Source organism: Cydia splendana, chromosome Z (assembly GCF_910591565.1).
Source record: "Cydia splendana chromosome Z, ilCydSple1.2, whole genome shotgun sequence".
In the NCBI taxonomy this organism is placed as follows: domain Eukaryota; kingdom Metazoa; phylum Arthropoda; class Insecta; order Lepidoptera; family Tortricidae; genus Cydia; species Cydia splendana.
Window position 1 is genome coordinate 15,173,609 of NC_085987.1, and position 14,089 is coordinate 15,187,697.

Genomic DNA, 14,089 nt, shown 5'->3' on the forward strand with positions numbered 1-14,089 from the left:
CCCCATGTCACGAATTCCCAAGTTTCATAAGCGTCGACTATTAACGTCCTCGAACAAACTGTGTAACAAATAATTGTAATTTTCCCTCTTAGCTATATCATATCATAAAAATTGATTTTTAATATAATTTGATCAAATAAAACGAACACATTAGACACATGACATTATTACTTTTTGCTCGCTGTGCGCGGCGATCGGGACATATCCTTACGTCCAGATCTTGGTGTTTACTGGGTGTATAAAGATTTGTTTTTACCATTTGACTAATCTTCAACTTTTAGGAATGTATCCCTACTCTACTGGACAGCCTAACAGATGAAGAGCTGAAAAAAGAAGCGCGGGGAAGCGAGAATAAGACTGACACGGTATCCTGTTTAATAAGAGCTTGCAAATGCGTCTCAATAAAGACCCCACATCACCACAGTTTGCTTAAATGTAAGTTTACATCTTAAAAATATATTTTTTTATTTAGCCTTTTTACTTGGATAATACATTTCTTGTTCATATATTTCCCTAATTCCTTTTTTTTTTGTGTGTCCGTTTGCCAGGTGGCAAAGGCCTCCTCCAATCTTTATGTTGTTGTTGTTGTTTATTTCTTTTTCTTAAATGGAGGGTGTTGGTCGTTTTCCCCCACGGGGACCAGCCGGCTTGGGGGAGGTTGTTTTTGTTGTTTTTCTTTGTGATCAGTTGGTTGTTTTGATTTTGATTTCCGGTTTTTGTTGTTACTTGTTAGTTTTTTGAAGATGGTCCAGGTGTGGGTTCAGCCATTGGTCTTACTAGGTAGTCTTTCATGCTATTCCTGTTCATCCTCTTGGAAATATATTTACAGCAATATTATAAATATACTGATATCCAGTTTTCGGCCACTCTTTGTTTCATGATGGAGGTGATAATTATCGTATTGAATAAAACTAGTAAATCAACAGTTTTTGCGTGGATGCTATTTTTTTATTAAAATAATTTGTACCTGCCACATAAATGCAAAAGGATTCTCTGTCAAAAATGATGTCAACTTTGTCAACATAATTGAATTGACGATTCTCACCAATACCATTTAGGTCCCCAGCAAGAGATTAGAAGCAAGTTAGATGCGAACCCTGTAGCTGCTTAGGGGCGCCGTTATATCCATCCGCCCCTGAGTTGCTACATCGTTCTCATCTGACTTACATCCACAATGCTGCGAGATCTGAAGACACCGATCGACGGAAACACTGCTTCATGTTTTAGGTTGAAGCTTACATATTGATGCTTCCTGATAACAATTTTAACTTTCATCTACCTACTGTTTTAATTATGAAACGTGAAGTTAAATTTCTCGTAATGATCAATGGGTAACTTTCAGGGATTGAATTATAAAAATTTGGTTTCAGCTTTGGAAATGTTTCGCCTGAAAATGATACTTCGTTTGCTACAAATGTCGTCATTCAATGGTAAAATGTCGGCCCTCAATGAAATCAATCAATTAATCAGTACCATGTCCCAGCAACCAAAGCCGGAGTGGTTGACGCCTGCGGTGATTACAGTGAGTTGTTTGTTATGGCATAGTTTTGTCAAATTCTGTTAAAATTAACAATTTTCTATACTGTTTCGTAGCTGATGTTAGATAACCATAACATTTCGTTTTAGACCTGGATACGAGAAAACAAGGTAGTTGATATAGTGTTGCGAGACTCCCTCCACCAGCCACAGTACGTCGACCGACTGGAGAAGATGCTTAGGTTTATGATAAAAGAGAACTCCCTGACCAGGGAGGACTTGGATGCCATATGGAAAGCGCAGCACGGAAAACATGAAGCTATTGTAAAAAATTTACACGACTTACTCGCAAAACTTGCTTGGGATTTCACACCGGATCAACTTGATCATCTTTTTGACTGTTTTAAGGTACTTTAAAAACAATTTTTTTTAAATTTCATTTTCATTTACATTTATTTTTTATTAATTTTACGTTCCTATGCAGGCGAGTTGGGCGACGTCTAGTAAGAAGCAAAGTGACAAATTATTGGAAGTAATTCGACGACTAGCTGAGGACGATAAAGATGGTGTTATGGCAAACAAGGTATATACATCATAATTGATAGCTGATTGTGTATAAGATTCTTACACAAATGAACCGAAGCTGGTCCTCAGAACACGTAACATTTCGTATACTTCTTACTTAAATAACTTAACTCATTAATTTTTATTTAGGTGCTGGTACTATTTTGGAATTTGGCACATTCTGACGAAGTATGCACTGAAATAATGGATGTGGCCTTGGCAAATCTAATAAAAATCCTAGATTATAGTTGTAGTCAAGATCGTGACGCTCAGAAAACGCTTTGGTTAGACAAGTAAGTATTACTTTTTATCGTTCCGTACCCAAAGGGTAAATCGGGACCCTATTACTAAGACTCCGCTGTCCGTCCGTCCGTCTGTCACCAGGCTGTATCTCACGAACCGTGATAGCTAGCCAGTTGAAATTTTCACAGATGATGTATTTCTGTTGCCGCTATAACAACAAATACTAAAAAGTACGGAACCCTCGGTGGGCGAGTCCGACTCGCACTTGTCCGGTTTTTTTATTTAGTGTTATGTATTGCATATTTGTGTAGTTGCAAGTATTAGTTAAGGGGCCGGTATATGACGTTTTCGATTTAGACCTCACTTTGTAACCATAATTTGTTCAATAAATGTTTAATAATTGCATTAAATTACACGTAAATTTGTTCACGAAGAAACCGTGTACCGACTCTTCATGCCATTGTATTTTTAATTTGCTGTTATTCTCTACAAATCGACACTAAAAGTATCAAAAAATCAAAATATGGAGTTCCGTTTGAGACGGAAGCAAAACAATTTTGTCTTTGACAGTAATTGAATTATTGTATGATTCTGAAAGCTAGATAATCCAGCTACCAATTTATTATCGATTTATATTTTTACTCACAAAGACAACACAGAAATTCAATCTCAAATGTAAACTTTCGAACAATTTCCATACATTGACGACATCACTCAAAATTCTTCTTCAAGTCAGATGCCCGTTGGGGCTACACCGGAGCACACGTGTACTTCTTCAAATGAAAATGACAGCTTGATTTTCTTGCTTTTGACAATTATATTGACATTAAATCATATACGCACACGAGAAAGTATACCAGTAGATAAATTGTATTTCAAAAAATAGGGTACATTAATATCAGCTCGCGTCTCATTTAAATTTGATTTGCTGTTATAATGGTTGAAAACCGCAGTAAACTATCTTAAAACAATACGATTACAGTCGAATTTAAGTATTATGTTCCTTCAAAACTCGCTTAAAATAAAAAAAGTTTAAAGACTCATCTTTACTGATTGGGATCAATTTTTATTATGCTGGTATCATTTTGCGTCAGTTTAAAAACGTATTTGACTTCTGTACGTCAATGAATTTTGATGACAATTGTAATCTTGTATTATATTATAGAACTTTTATCTTAAAATAATGCCTATTAACAGGAAGAGTTATGTAATTCGTATAAGTAATACCTGAAAGTCTTGTACCTAGATCTGTAATACAATGGATTGCGACGAATAAATGATAATGATTATGCGGTTCGTTCCGTCTATATGTATAATGCGTGTACGTGCTGTTCTCTGAAAATCTTCAAGAAAAAATAACGGCTAGACCAGCACTAAGTACTAGCGAGTTTTTGCGGCTTTGGAGACCGAGATGAAGCTTACAGGCCAATAGCGCTCTAGTTATTGTTATGTATACCTATGTATCGAATGTTTTATAAATTACCTATAAAAAGCAATGTTTTATTTCGATTAGGTCTACATTTTGTGCATATTGCATATCTGAAGTATTTTCGTACTAAACTTGAAACTTTCGTTGAAACTAAATAAAATAATTATTCCAAATGTCTGCAATTTATGTTACACAACGAAGGCCGCAAAAATATCTGACACGATCTTATTTGTAGAACCATAAGACCATGTCACATATTTTTGCGGCCTTCGAAGAGTAGGTACCGTCATTATCACCAACTTTGCCCGCTTATTTTTTAAAACGAATTTCTCAAAAAACATCACATCATATGACTTTTTTTGCTCAGCACGTCCATTGTGATCAAACGCATCAGTTTATTTGAAAAAAAAAAAAATTTTTATCGTGTTTTTACTAATTTTTTTGCGTTTTAGAGGGCGGGCAAAGATATCCGGGGTTTTCGCCAACATTGCCCACGTCAATTTGGTATTCAAATACAGCTCGTATGATGATGATGTCTAAGGATCACTTAAAGGTTTTGGGCAATCCTACCATTCCCTGTTAATAACTTAGCGATAAGTGTAAAAACTTTAAAATAAATTTGCTGGGCAATGTTGCCTACCCGTTTTTGCCCATTTCCAAATAAGGCTCGCCTAAGCATTTTACAAAGGCTAGGATTGTCACTTTTGAGAAAATCTGTTACAATAGTTTAATGGCCAAAAATATGATTTTTGTTGTGTTTTTCATTCGTTAACGGGATAAAACATCTAAATAAAGGATAATAAGACAAATTAAATACAGTATATATTTATAAATTTATTTTAGTGTACAAACATAACCTTCTTTTACTTGCGAAGTTGGGTAAATTAGATGAAAGTGACAACCCTAATCCGTTTTTGGTGGTGGGCAATGTTGGTATAGATGCCAAATTACCGGATTACTTTGCCCACCGCTAAAACTTTTGTGTATTTAGGCCTTTTTAGTTTAAATCTCAATAGACATAATCTATGCTTCATGTGTTATAACTCAAACCCGGAAATATTTGTCAAAGGGTTCTCAATTTTTTCTACTTGCATTCATTATTTATCAATTTTTTGCCCGCCGAAATATACCCTATATTAGACAATTCGCTCAAACTCTAAATTCCCAAGTCAAGTTATGCACAAGTTTGGTATATAGTTTTGTCAGAAATATAACCTATTTTCTACTAAAAATAGCAGGGTGGCCTTAACTATTATAATTTTTTCTACATTAACGAATTTGTTTAAAATTGTCGTTTTGAGCAAAGTTTCCCTGGAGGCAAAGTTGGCGCTAATGACGTAACATATTATTGCAAGTGACTGTACATAAATGTTTCGGTGGTTTTGAGATTATTTTTCAGGTTAGTTTACTAACAATCAAGATATGCAGATACCGATTTCGTGAACGTATAAGTAGTAAGGTACCGCTATTGTTTAGCGATACCGATTATTTTTGAAGGCAAAACTATACCGTTGAAATATAAAGATATTAAAATTACAGCAGGGACAACCATTTTTTATAGGTGTACCTAAACCATCATTGGCCGAGCGTTAGCAAAGGTCTCCGTTTCAGCTTGGGCAAAAATGCTTTTGTATGTTCTCCTTTGCAGATCACATTTCTCAACTGATTCTCGTGAAAATTTGTAAGCAGGTTCGATAGAACTATTCTGTTTCGCTTTATCCGCCAAAATGGAATTGCCACCCTGCTGAAACTTTATTTATTTAAATTCCTATTGAATGGATTTTGCACCTTATGAAAAACCGTACAGAGTAGTAAATAACATTTTACATCTGACTTAATGACATCTTGTTTTATTCGCTTTAATTGTACAAAACGCGTATCTCGACAATGCAATATTAGGTAGTAAAACAGTCAACAATCAAATTAATTAAATAGGTAAGTACGTCACGTGTGACATGAACAGACAAGGAAAGCAAGATTAAATGCATTGTTTCTCTTTCATCTTTCAATGGAACGCTTTTACCCTCAAAGGAGGCTAGTGGTCAATACTAAACTAAAAGTCCAATCTTAAAAAAAACATGATGGGTCACTGACCTGTCCCAGTAAAGTGAGGTAGTGTGCGTGAAGTGCGCTTGTGTGTGAAATGGGGTAAATTGACAGAATCTGAAATTTTACCCACCGCTACCGTCGCCTTAACTGCTGTTAACAAACAAATTATACTGTCATCCTTAATGCAAGATCAGTCTGTGGCTACGAGTGATTATTCTTTAAATTGAATACTTAAAATGATGAAGTTAAAAACAGTTTATAAGTGCTAATTGTTTGGTAGATGTGTGGAGGAACTGAAAAGTAACGAAAGATGGGTACTGCCGGCTCTGAAGATGATGCGCGAGATCTGCTGCCTGTACGAGGCGGGCGCAGGCAGCGGCGTGCGGCCGCACGTGACGCGGCAGGAGCTCATCGACCGGCTGCAGACGCAGCACTCCCTCGTCATCCTCGTCACCGACTCTCTCACCAACTACATGGACGGAGTGCGGGCTAAGCTTGCCGGTACCGACACTAAACTATATACAACCACTGACTCTCTATTACCTACTTACTGCTATTAAACATAATCAATGTATCGCCCTGCACTAGGTAACTTACTAATATTATTTTCAGGAGAAGGGGAAATTGACTGGGATAACTGGTTGCCCGATGGCAGATATGCCCATGCGGCGCAAGTTCAGGAAAGGCTGAGTTTTTTACGATTCCTGCTCAAAGATGGACAGTTGTGGCTTTGCGCGGAACAGGTATAGAATTTTCCTTGTACTACATTAGGTCTCAGTGAAATTGTCTGTCAAATTTTATTCTTCGAAATTAAAAATGATGAGGAGTGGAGCTGGGTGGATTTAATTAGAGTGTTGTTGCAGGCGAAACAAATATGGTCGTGCCTGGCGGAGCGGCCGGCGCACCTAGGGGACCGCGAAGCCTGCTTTCGTTGGTTCAGCAAGCTGATGGGCGAGGAACCCGATCTAGATCCTAATATCAATTTGCATTTTTTTCGTCGGAATATCATGACTTTATCTCCAAATTTATTAACACATGCTGGCATCAAGTGTTTCGAAAGGTAACATAGCGATATGTTACAAAAATTTATTAATTATATAAATAAACAATGTAAATTATATATAATTTTGTTTCTTTGTTACTATAGATTCTTCAAAGCAGTAAATTCAAAAGAAGGAAAGCTCCGCGTGAAACGACGGAGCTTCCTGCTTAACGATGCTGATCTCATAGGGTTAGATTATTTGTGGAGGGTAAGTAATATTCATAGTTCAAATATATTCACCGGTGCAAATACAACGCAAATTACCATTGTTTCCCCCTGAATGATTTCAAGGAATAGATAATGCTTTGTTCTTCATAAACACTACAACTATCACCATTAGATGGCTGTAATACAGGTCATGCAGGTTCTGAATTAATCCCAAAGTATCTATGGAACGATATAACCTTAGTTTGAGTTGGAGGTATTTGTTGCAGGTGATAACGGAGTGCGAGGACGAGATCTCCGCGCGCGGGATCGAGCTGCTGCGCGAGGTGTGCACGTGCGTGAGCGGCGCGGTGGCGCCCGCCACGCACCACGAGGCCTTCCTCACGCAGTGCTGCGCGCGCACGCAGCTCCTTCAGACGGATATCAACCTCAACGAAGGTATGTCACTGTGTCACTGCTCTAAGGACCTACCACGAACACAGCACTTCGCAAATTGCGGACACCACTCTGTCACTCTAATTACGTCTTAATTGGAGTATAAGAGAGTTGAATTTAATTGGAGATATTTCGAGTTCCGTTTTAAATTCAACCGTTTATTTTCAGATGCGACTGAAAGTTGTACTAGAATGTGTAGAGTCATTCGTGCCATACAGGAATATATAAATGAATGTGATAGAAGGTTTTCAGCAGAGAGGCAAATATTACCGATGTACAGATCTGGTAGGGGCCGACAATGCACCATTATAGTCAGATTTAATTTTCAAACTGGCCAAAGACAACTCGATGATATCGAGCTATTTTCACACTTTAACGAGGCTTTATACTCGTTGCGAGCGGCAATCCAAAGAAGGTCAGTTTTATTTGACTTAATTTCCTAGTTTTGATATAAGTTACTAAAAACAAATATTGCAGAATTTATTTACGTGTAGATGCCTGATATAAATAAAGGTAGGATCTCAATCATCTTCTATCTGGTTTTAATGTCTGTTTTCAGGTTAAAATGTGCTTCAGACACTAATACAAAATTAGAATTGTTTGTAAATAAGGTAGAACTATATTTAAATGGCGAACTCTTAGATTCGTCCCACGATCGTAAAATTCTTTCTCAAATTCCCGTCCGGGACAAAACTGTGATCGTCGCCAAAGTGTATGACGGCCACCTGCCCACGTGCGGCAGCGACTCTAGCAGCGACTCCAGCACGTCGTCGCCGCCCGCGCCGCCCACGCCTGAGCACGCCTTGCCCGGAGTGGTGAGACTCGGTGTTTTCTTTTCCTATTCTTAGAATTGGTGCCGTCACTACTTGTTATTATATTTTTTTAAGAAAGTGCTAAAGAGCAAATTTAACAATGTCGTCGTGTTTATTTGATTATTTAGTCAGCGTATATATATATATATATATATTGATGGGTTTGTTTTCAGCTTTTTGCGCAAGGTACTTGGTATATACCATTCATATTGGAACTGGAACATGTTGGCGTTTTGAAAAAACATCCCCAATTAATGGAAGCTGCTCATCTACTCTCCCAAATTTGCCCGGCACACAAACTTACGGTGAGTAAACTAATTCATTAATACCATATTAGATGAGTATTGAGAAAAATATCTTATAGTATTGGTGTGTTTTACTGATACAGAAACCCGTTTCACCGGAAACGAAAGATTTTCAGGCTTTGCGTAAATTACACTCAGAGTCAGCACTTAACTATTGACGGGTCCGAAACAACGTAGCGATTTATAGAGTCAAAACAAGACAAGTTTGCAACGATTTTGATAGCACACGCAGTGCAAGTGTTATTTATACGACAATTTCATAGAGGTTTGACGTTTCAAATAACACTTGCACTGCGTGTGGTATCAAAATCGTTGCAGACTTATAGTGGTCTAACTCTAGTATTATAAACACCTGAGTTATCGGGTTGTCATACCATACTACAAACAAATTAACGGAACTTTTTTAGTAAAGTAAGTTCCTTTCTCATTTCAGGTGGATAAGCTGACGGAGGCTTTACTCAGTCGCGAGGATGCCAAGTTAAGGGACATGCTATACGGGCCTGCGCCGCCCACAGTCGCGTACAACGTCGAGGTGCTTTACAGTATGGTGATGCCGTCCTCGGACACCAGACTAGATCGCAGTCGCAGTTTCCAACTGGCCTGTGTTAAAAAGGCACCTTTATTAATTCAGTGTTTGTCTGACAAAGACTTTCTACAAGGAGCTTCGTCTCACACAAGAAGGTACTAATATTATTACAGTGCAACTCCTTGTGTTTCAGTTGTTATATTATCTAACTTTAATTGAAAATGCTTGTTTTCAGGGTGGGCTATCTATCTTTAGTCAGATTGGCTAAACTAGTCTTATACACATTGGGCCACCTCTTCGAAATATTGGCTCCGGATGGCTCAGATACATCAGTTGACAAAGACTTTAGGTAATATATACAGCAATTTTATTCTATACATATTTTTAATCACTTTCATACTTTCTCTTTGCTTCTCCGCTTTGCGTCGTCCGACATAATCGAAACTCATCCAGGAATTGCCCTTTCCCGGCCTCTGCAATAATGTACTATTTTTGTTATTTTATTTGGTCGCAAAACCACAATGTAATGTCCTGCTTAAGCGTCCAGTAGATGAACTCTAGTACGTGACTCATTCCTACTATTGATTGCTATTTAAAACAATTGTTTATTTCAGAATGGACGTAACTATTTTACGCGAAGCACTTCAAACAGTGCCCAGCCACAACTGCGAATTGATAGTGAAAGCGATTGCCGAGAAACTGGCCAACACTCTGGGCGAGCAGGTATTCGTTGCTTACTTTACAATTTATATCATAGTCTGGAAATAAAAACATGATTATTTCTCAAACATGCGTAGAAATATTGTGTGTCCGTCATGTCATAATAGACCGCGACTAGTTGCGCAGTTTCTGCACATTTTTGCTCTGCGAGAAAAGGGGCTACCATCCTTATAAACTAGTTGGCCTGCAACTCCTAATTTCCCGACCTCCATTTACGTGTTTACATTATGATTGTGTATGTAGGTGGTGAATAGTACAGAAGACAGCGACGTAGTGTCTTCGTTGGTGTGGTGGTGCGTACCCACGACGGCCACAGTGCGCGCTCTCTACGGGCTGGCTTTCTCCGTCGCGCAGCCCGTCGACGCCAACAGCGCTGTTCATCCCGACGACGTCACATGTAACATACTTTGTACATACTTTACCATCACAATGGAGCTTAACACATTCACTGCCAAGAACACGTAGATGTGTTCATTTTGTACTGGAAACGGGGCGCCCTTCCTAACCTACACAACCAAATTAATAATGGTCAAAACTTGACGCCAGCGACAGAAGCTACAATGTATTTGAAGTGGCTATTCTTTTATCCTAAACAATATTTTGTTACTGTTTGTTGTTGAATAATCATCCACATAAAGCGTTTTGTCTCCAGTGGTACGAGAATGTATGGAGGTAGTCACAATATGCCTGGCTCTTGGCGGAGGAAGGCTGGAAGCTTTATTGAACGAGTCATGGTGGCAAGACACGGCGTTGTACTTGATGATCGACTGTCCTAATCCTCAGGTCAGTATTTTAAGACACATCCTTTATTAAGCGGCATTCGTTTTCGCACCAGCAGCAGCACATTGGTTTTTATTTGTGGTATTCATTATACCATTTGTCAACAAAGTCATATGTATATATCACTGTATGTATGTTTCAGGTGCGCGTGTCGTGCGCGGAGCAGTTGTTATCAATGTGCGCGTGGGGCGGCGGCGGCGGCGCGCGCGCCGCGTTGGAGGCGCTCGGCGGCGTGGTGGGCGAGCCGGGCGGCTCGCGCCTGCAGCGCCACGCGCGACACGCCCAGCAGTTCCTGCAGCTGCTGTGCAGGCTCGTCTCGCTCGCCGGACCCACTTCCAGGACGCTCGAAGACCTAGCTATTGAAGTATTCATCATTACTTTCTATTATACCGCGTGTCACTATTAGATAGTATTCTTACATAACATGACTTATAACATTCTCAGGTGGCGTGGTTGAGATCAGTGCGAGCTAATCCAGAAATACTCGATGATACGTTGCTGGAGGGACACCTTAATTTAACCAAAGAATTATTCACACACGTTCCGGCACAAGTCAAGTACCAATATGGAGCGCATCCTGAACACAAGGATAGAGGTCTAATTAGGGTAAGTACAATATGCTAACTTTTTCGCGATATGTGGGATGGTCCCGTAGCAAACGTAAGACCTATCTAATAATCTCACACAAATGGCTAAGGGTTGAAAAACAGAACATGTTAATCGGTACAGGGTGTTTTACAGTTATGACCACATCAAACAATTCTTTACGTGGTTTATTTTTTGTAATTTTAATATATGTTGTCATTCCTCTTATTCACGTAACAGGAAGTGACAACAGAATTCCTGTGGCCGTACTCATGGGCGTGGTGCCGTATGGGGGACGGCGACAACTCGGGCGGGGACTCGGGCGAGCCGGCGCCGCCGCTGTGCCGCTCGCCCGGCGCCGCCGCCGCCGCCACCGAGCTGCTGCTCGCGCTGGTGCACGGCTGCGTGCCCAACATGGCTGAGCTCGCGCATCTACTCGAGCTCATGTTTTATAGTGGTAACTACCCTACCCTACCCTTACCTTAAACTACACTTTACATATCTAACGCGTCCGGCGTCCGTCAGCCGCAGCTATCTGACACGAATTACATGTTGCGGACCACCACATCCCTTAAGACGTTGACAGTGATGAATTAAGTGCGTGAACTGACAAAAACTTCCTGATCCTGATCTTCAGCAGTGGTCGATCGTATTTATTGTCGCTTCTTATTCTAACCAAGCCCAAGCCTGTTAGTTTCCACTATTGTAATTTAAGGGCCGTGGAATAAAAGATTATTTGGAGGACCCAGAATTAAGACGGGGCGTAAAGTCAGGAAATTAGAGGGGACAAAAGATGTGATACGCCGCGCGAAACTTGCGACGGAAGATAAGGTCATCGAGCAGGTTTTACCTCAATTACTCATCACCTCCCACAGCTATATTACGAGCTATTTATTTCATACTAAATTTATATTGCTATGGGCAAAGAGAAATTGAAATAGACGCGGATTGTCAAAGTAAATTATGTAGCCACAGTAATTTGTTTATATCAAAAAGTAACGTCATCTACTCGAGACTAGGCCGAAGGTATGGTGCAATCTTTTCGAGCGATGGCGCCAGACCTTCGGCCTAGTCTCGAGTACAATAGATGGCGTTACTTTTTGATATTTAACAAATTTAACACATATCAGTGTATGAATAAGGATCATAGTCAAATGGCGTTCTAAAAATTTTAATCTTCTGTCGAAAGATGGCAGCAAATTTACTGTTACAGTTACATAATTTACCATGACAATAACTCTCTATAGTCTCTATACACTCTATTCTCTTTGCTATGGGTATACGGGGTGACGATACACAACTGAACAAATCTATTTTATGCTAAAAATGCCTTATATCATTATGGAAAAGAGCGGTTACACTTCAAACTGCTGGATCGATTTTTATCAATCATAGGTAAGAGCTACCACAAGGAATCTCGCTTTCTCTCGCGAGAGCTACGATGCCACAGACAGACATTGGCGTCAAACATATAACAACCCTCTTTTTGCATCGGGGGTTAAAAAAGAATATTAGACATGTGTGGCATTTTTTAGATCGAGCCATCTTTGATGGTAAGGTTTCTGTCAGTCTGCCCTTGCAGATACAGTCTAGTCTCCGTGACATTATAGCCTTTGCATAAAATGTGTAAAAATTTAATTTAAAAACTGCAATTTAGCGTTAGCCCCCTTAATATAAGAAGGATTGTGTTGCAGACAAGAACGTGCCGCTGGTGGAGTGGGAGTATATGCCGTGCGTGGGGCCGCGGCCGGCGGCGGGGCTGGCGGGGCTCAAGAACGCCGGCGCCACCTGCTACATGAACTCTGTGCTGCAGCAGCTCTACTGCGTGCGGGACGTGCGCGACGCGATACTCACCGTCCAAGGTCAGGCACTTTATAAAATACCAGTAGACAAGAAGTCGTGGCGTCATATTTACTTAGTAAGCTCATAAGTTCTGTCACAAAGGTTTTGACTGATAAAATGTAATACAAAACTTTAAATAATAAAAATAGCCAGGATTTTAAAAATTTAAAAGCTTGTTTTATACTCATCCAAACGTAATATAATTAGTTCAAAATTTAGATTGCGACTTTAAGTACTGCTTGTTCACTTTGGCATTGTAGTTAAACGCGAATACGCGGCTGGATTGTGAAAATTTATACATTACAAAAGGAAGTCAAAGAAGGTGGAAGGATCAGTGTCACATTAATAAAATAGGTACAATTGTTTAGGTGATATAATAAAGGCGCTTTTTAAATAAATCTTATTACTTAATTAGTGATGTTATATACCACATTTGCACACCACCAAGCGATATAAGTGCTACTTTACTAAAGAAACATGTTGATTTCAGGAGCGGCAACTGATCCTAACGAAGATTTCTCTGGGGAGAATCAACACTCTATTGTAGAGAAAGTGGAGGTATGCAAACTTATATTAACTATACAAACTTGAAAGTCAAGAGCGTTCGATGTGTAGGAGTTTATTAATAACTAGACGGGCCCGCAGCTCCGCTCGCGTAAATGAAATAAAGAGTGTGTCAACCCTGCCACACTCTTTATTTCATTCATAACGGTGATAGGGATTTCTTATTTGTACCCGTTATTTGGATAACTTAATACGCAAAATATCTGAAAAAAAATATGTGATTTGATAAAAGGCAAAATTATATACTTTTTCATCTACGTAGTTATTTATTTAAAACTCGTTTCAACATAAAATTATTATTTATTTTTATAAGCCTAATTGCAAAAACGTTCATTAGATTAATTTCCGCCTTAAGACGAATATGGACGACCACCGCCCATAAATCGCCTTTTGGTACAAACGTACGTACTCCCCATTTCCCTTTCTGAATACTAACATTACTTACTACGGTTATGTGAATCCTGGCCTCCGAGAAAAGACAAAACACACCATGTTTCTCGGTCTTGCGATAGCTCTCGCCAGTCCCCATGGCCGAGGATAAGCAGATCTCGA

The 14,089-nt window shown here is 39.4% G+C and overlaps 1 protein-coding gene across 1 annotated transcript in view; it reads left to right on the forward strand.

Moving 5' to 3' along the window:
* Positions 1-14,089, forward strand: part of LOC134805250 (probable ubiquitin carboxyl-terminal hydrolase FAF-X) — a 53,056-nt gene that overhangs the window by 6,404 nt on the left and 32,563 nt on the right. The window contains exons 9-31 of the mRNA XM_063778563.1: positions 282-435; positions 1,371-1,522; positions 1,627-1,884; positions 1,961-2,059; positions 2,191-2,333; positions 6,042-6,262; positions 6,374-6,504; positions 6,625-6,821; positions 6,909-7,011; positions 7,238-7,406; positions 7,572-7,818; positions 7,963-8,218; positions 8,389-8,520; positions 8,954-9,201; positions 9,282-9,395; positions 9,661-9,769; positions 10,010-10,163; positions 10,419-10,549; positions 10,689-10,910; positions 10,991-11,152; positions 11,372-11,588; positions 12,826-12,993; positions 13,464-13,531. Of these exons, the coding sequence (XP_063634633.1) occupies positions 282-435; positions 1,371-1,522; positions 1,627-1,884; positions 1,961-2,059; positions 2,191-2,333; positions 6,042-6,262; positions 6,374-6,504; positions 6,625-6,821; positions 6,909-7,011; positions 7,238-7,406; positions 7,572-7,818; positions 7,963-8,218; positions 8,389-8,520; positions 8,954-9,201; positions 9,282-9,395; positions 9,661-9,769; positions 10,010-10,163; positions 10,419-10,549; positions 10,689-10,910; positions 10,991-11,152; positions 11,372-11,588; positions 12,826-12,993; positions 13,464-13,531 (3,855 nt within the window). The remainder of the gene's footprint in view (positions 1-281; positions 436-1,370; positions 1,523-1,626; positions 1,885-1,960; positions 2,060-2,190; positions 2,334-6,041; positions 6,263-6,373; positions 6,505-6,624; positions 6,822-6,908; positions 7,012-7,237; positions 7,407-7,571; positions 7,819-7,962; positions 8,219-8,388; positions 8,521-8,953; positions 9,202-9,281; positions 9,396-9,660; positions 9,770-10,009; positions 10,164-10,418; positions 10,550-10,688; positions 10,911-10,990; positions 11,153-11,371; positions 11,589-12,825; positions 12,994-13,463; positions 13,532-14,089) is intronic.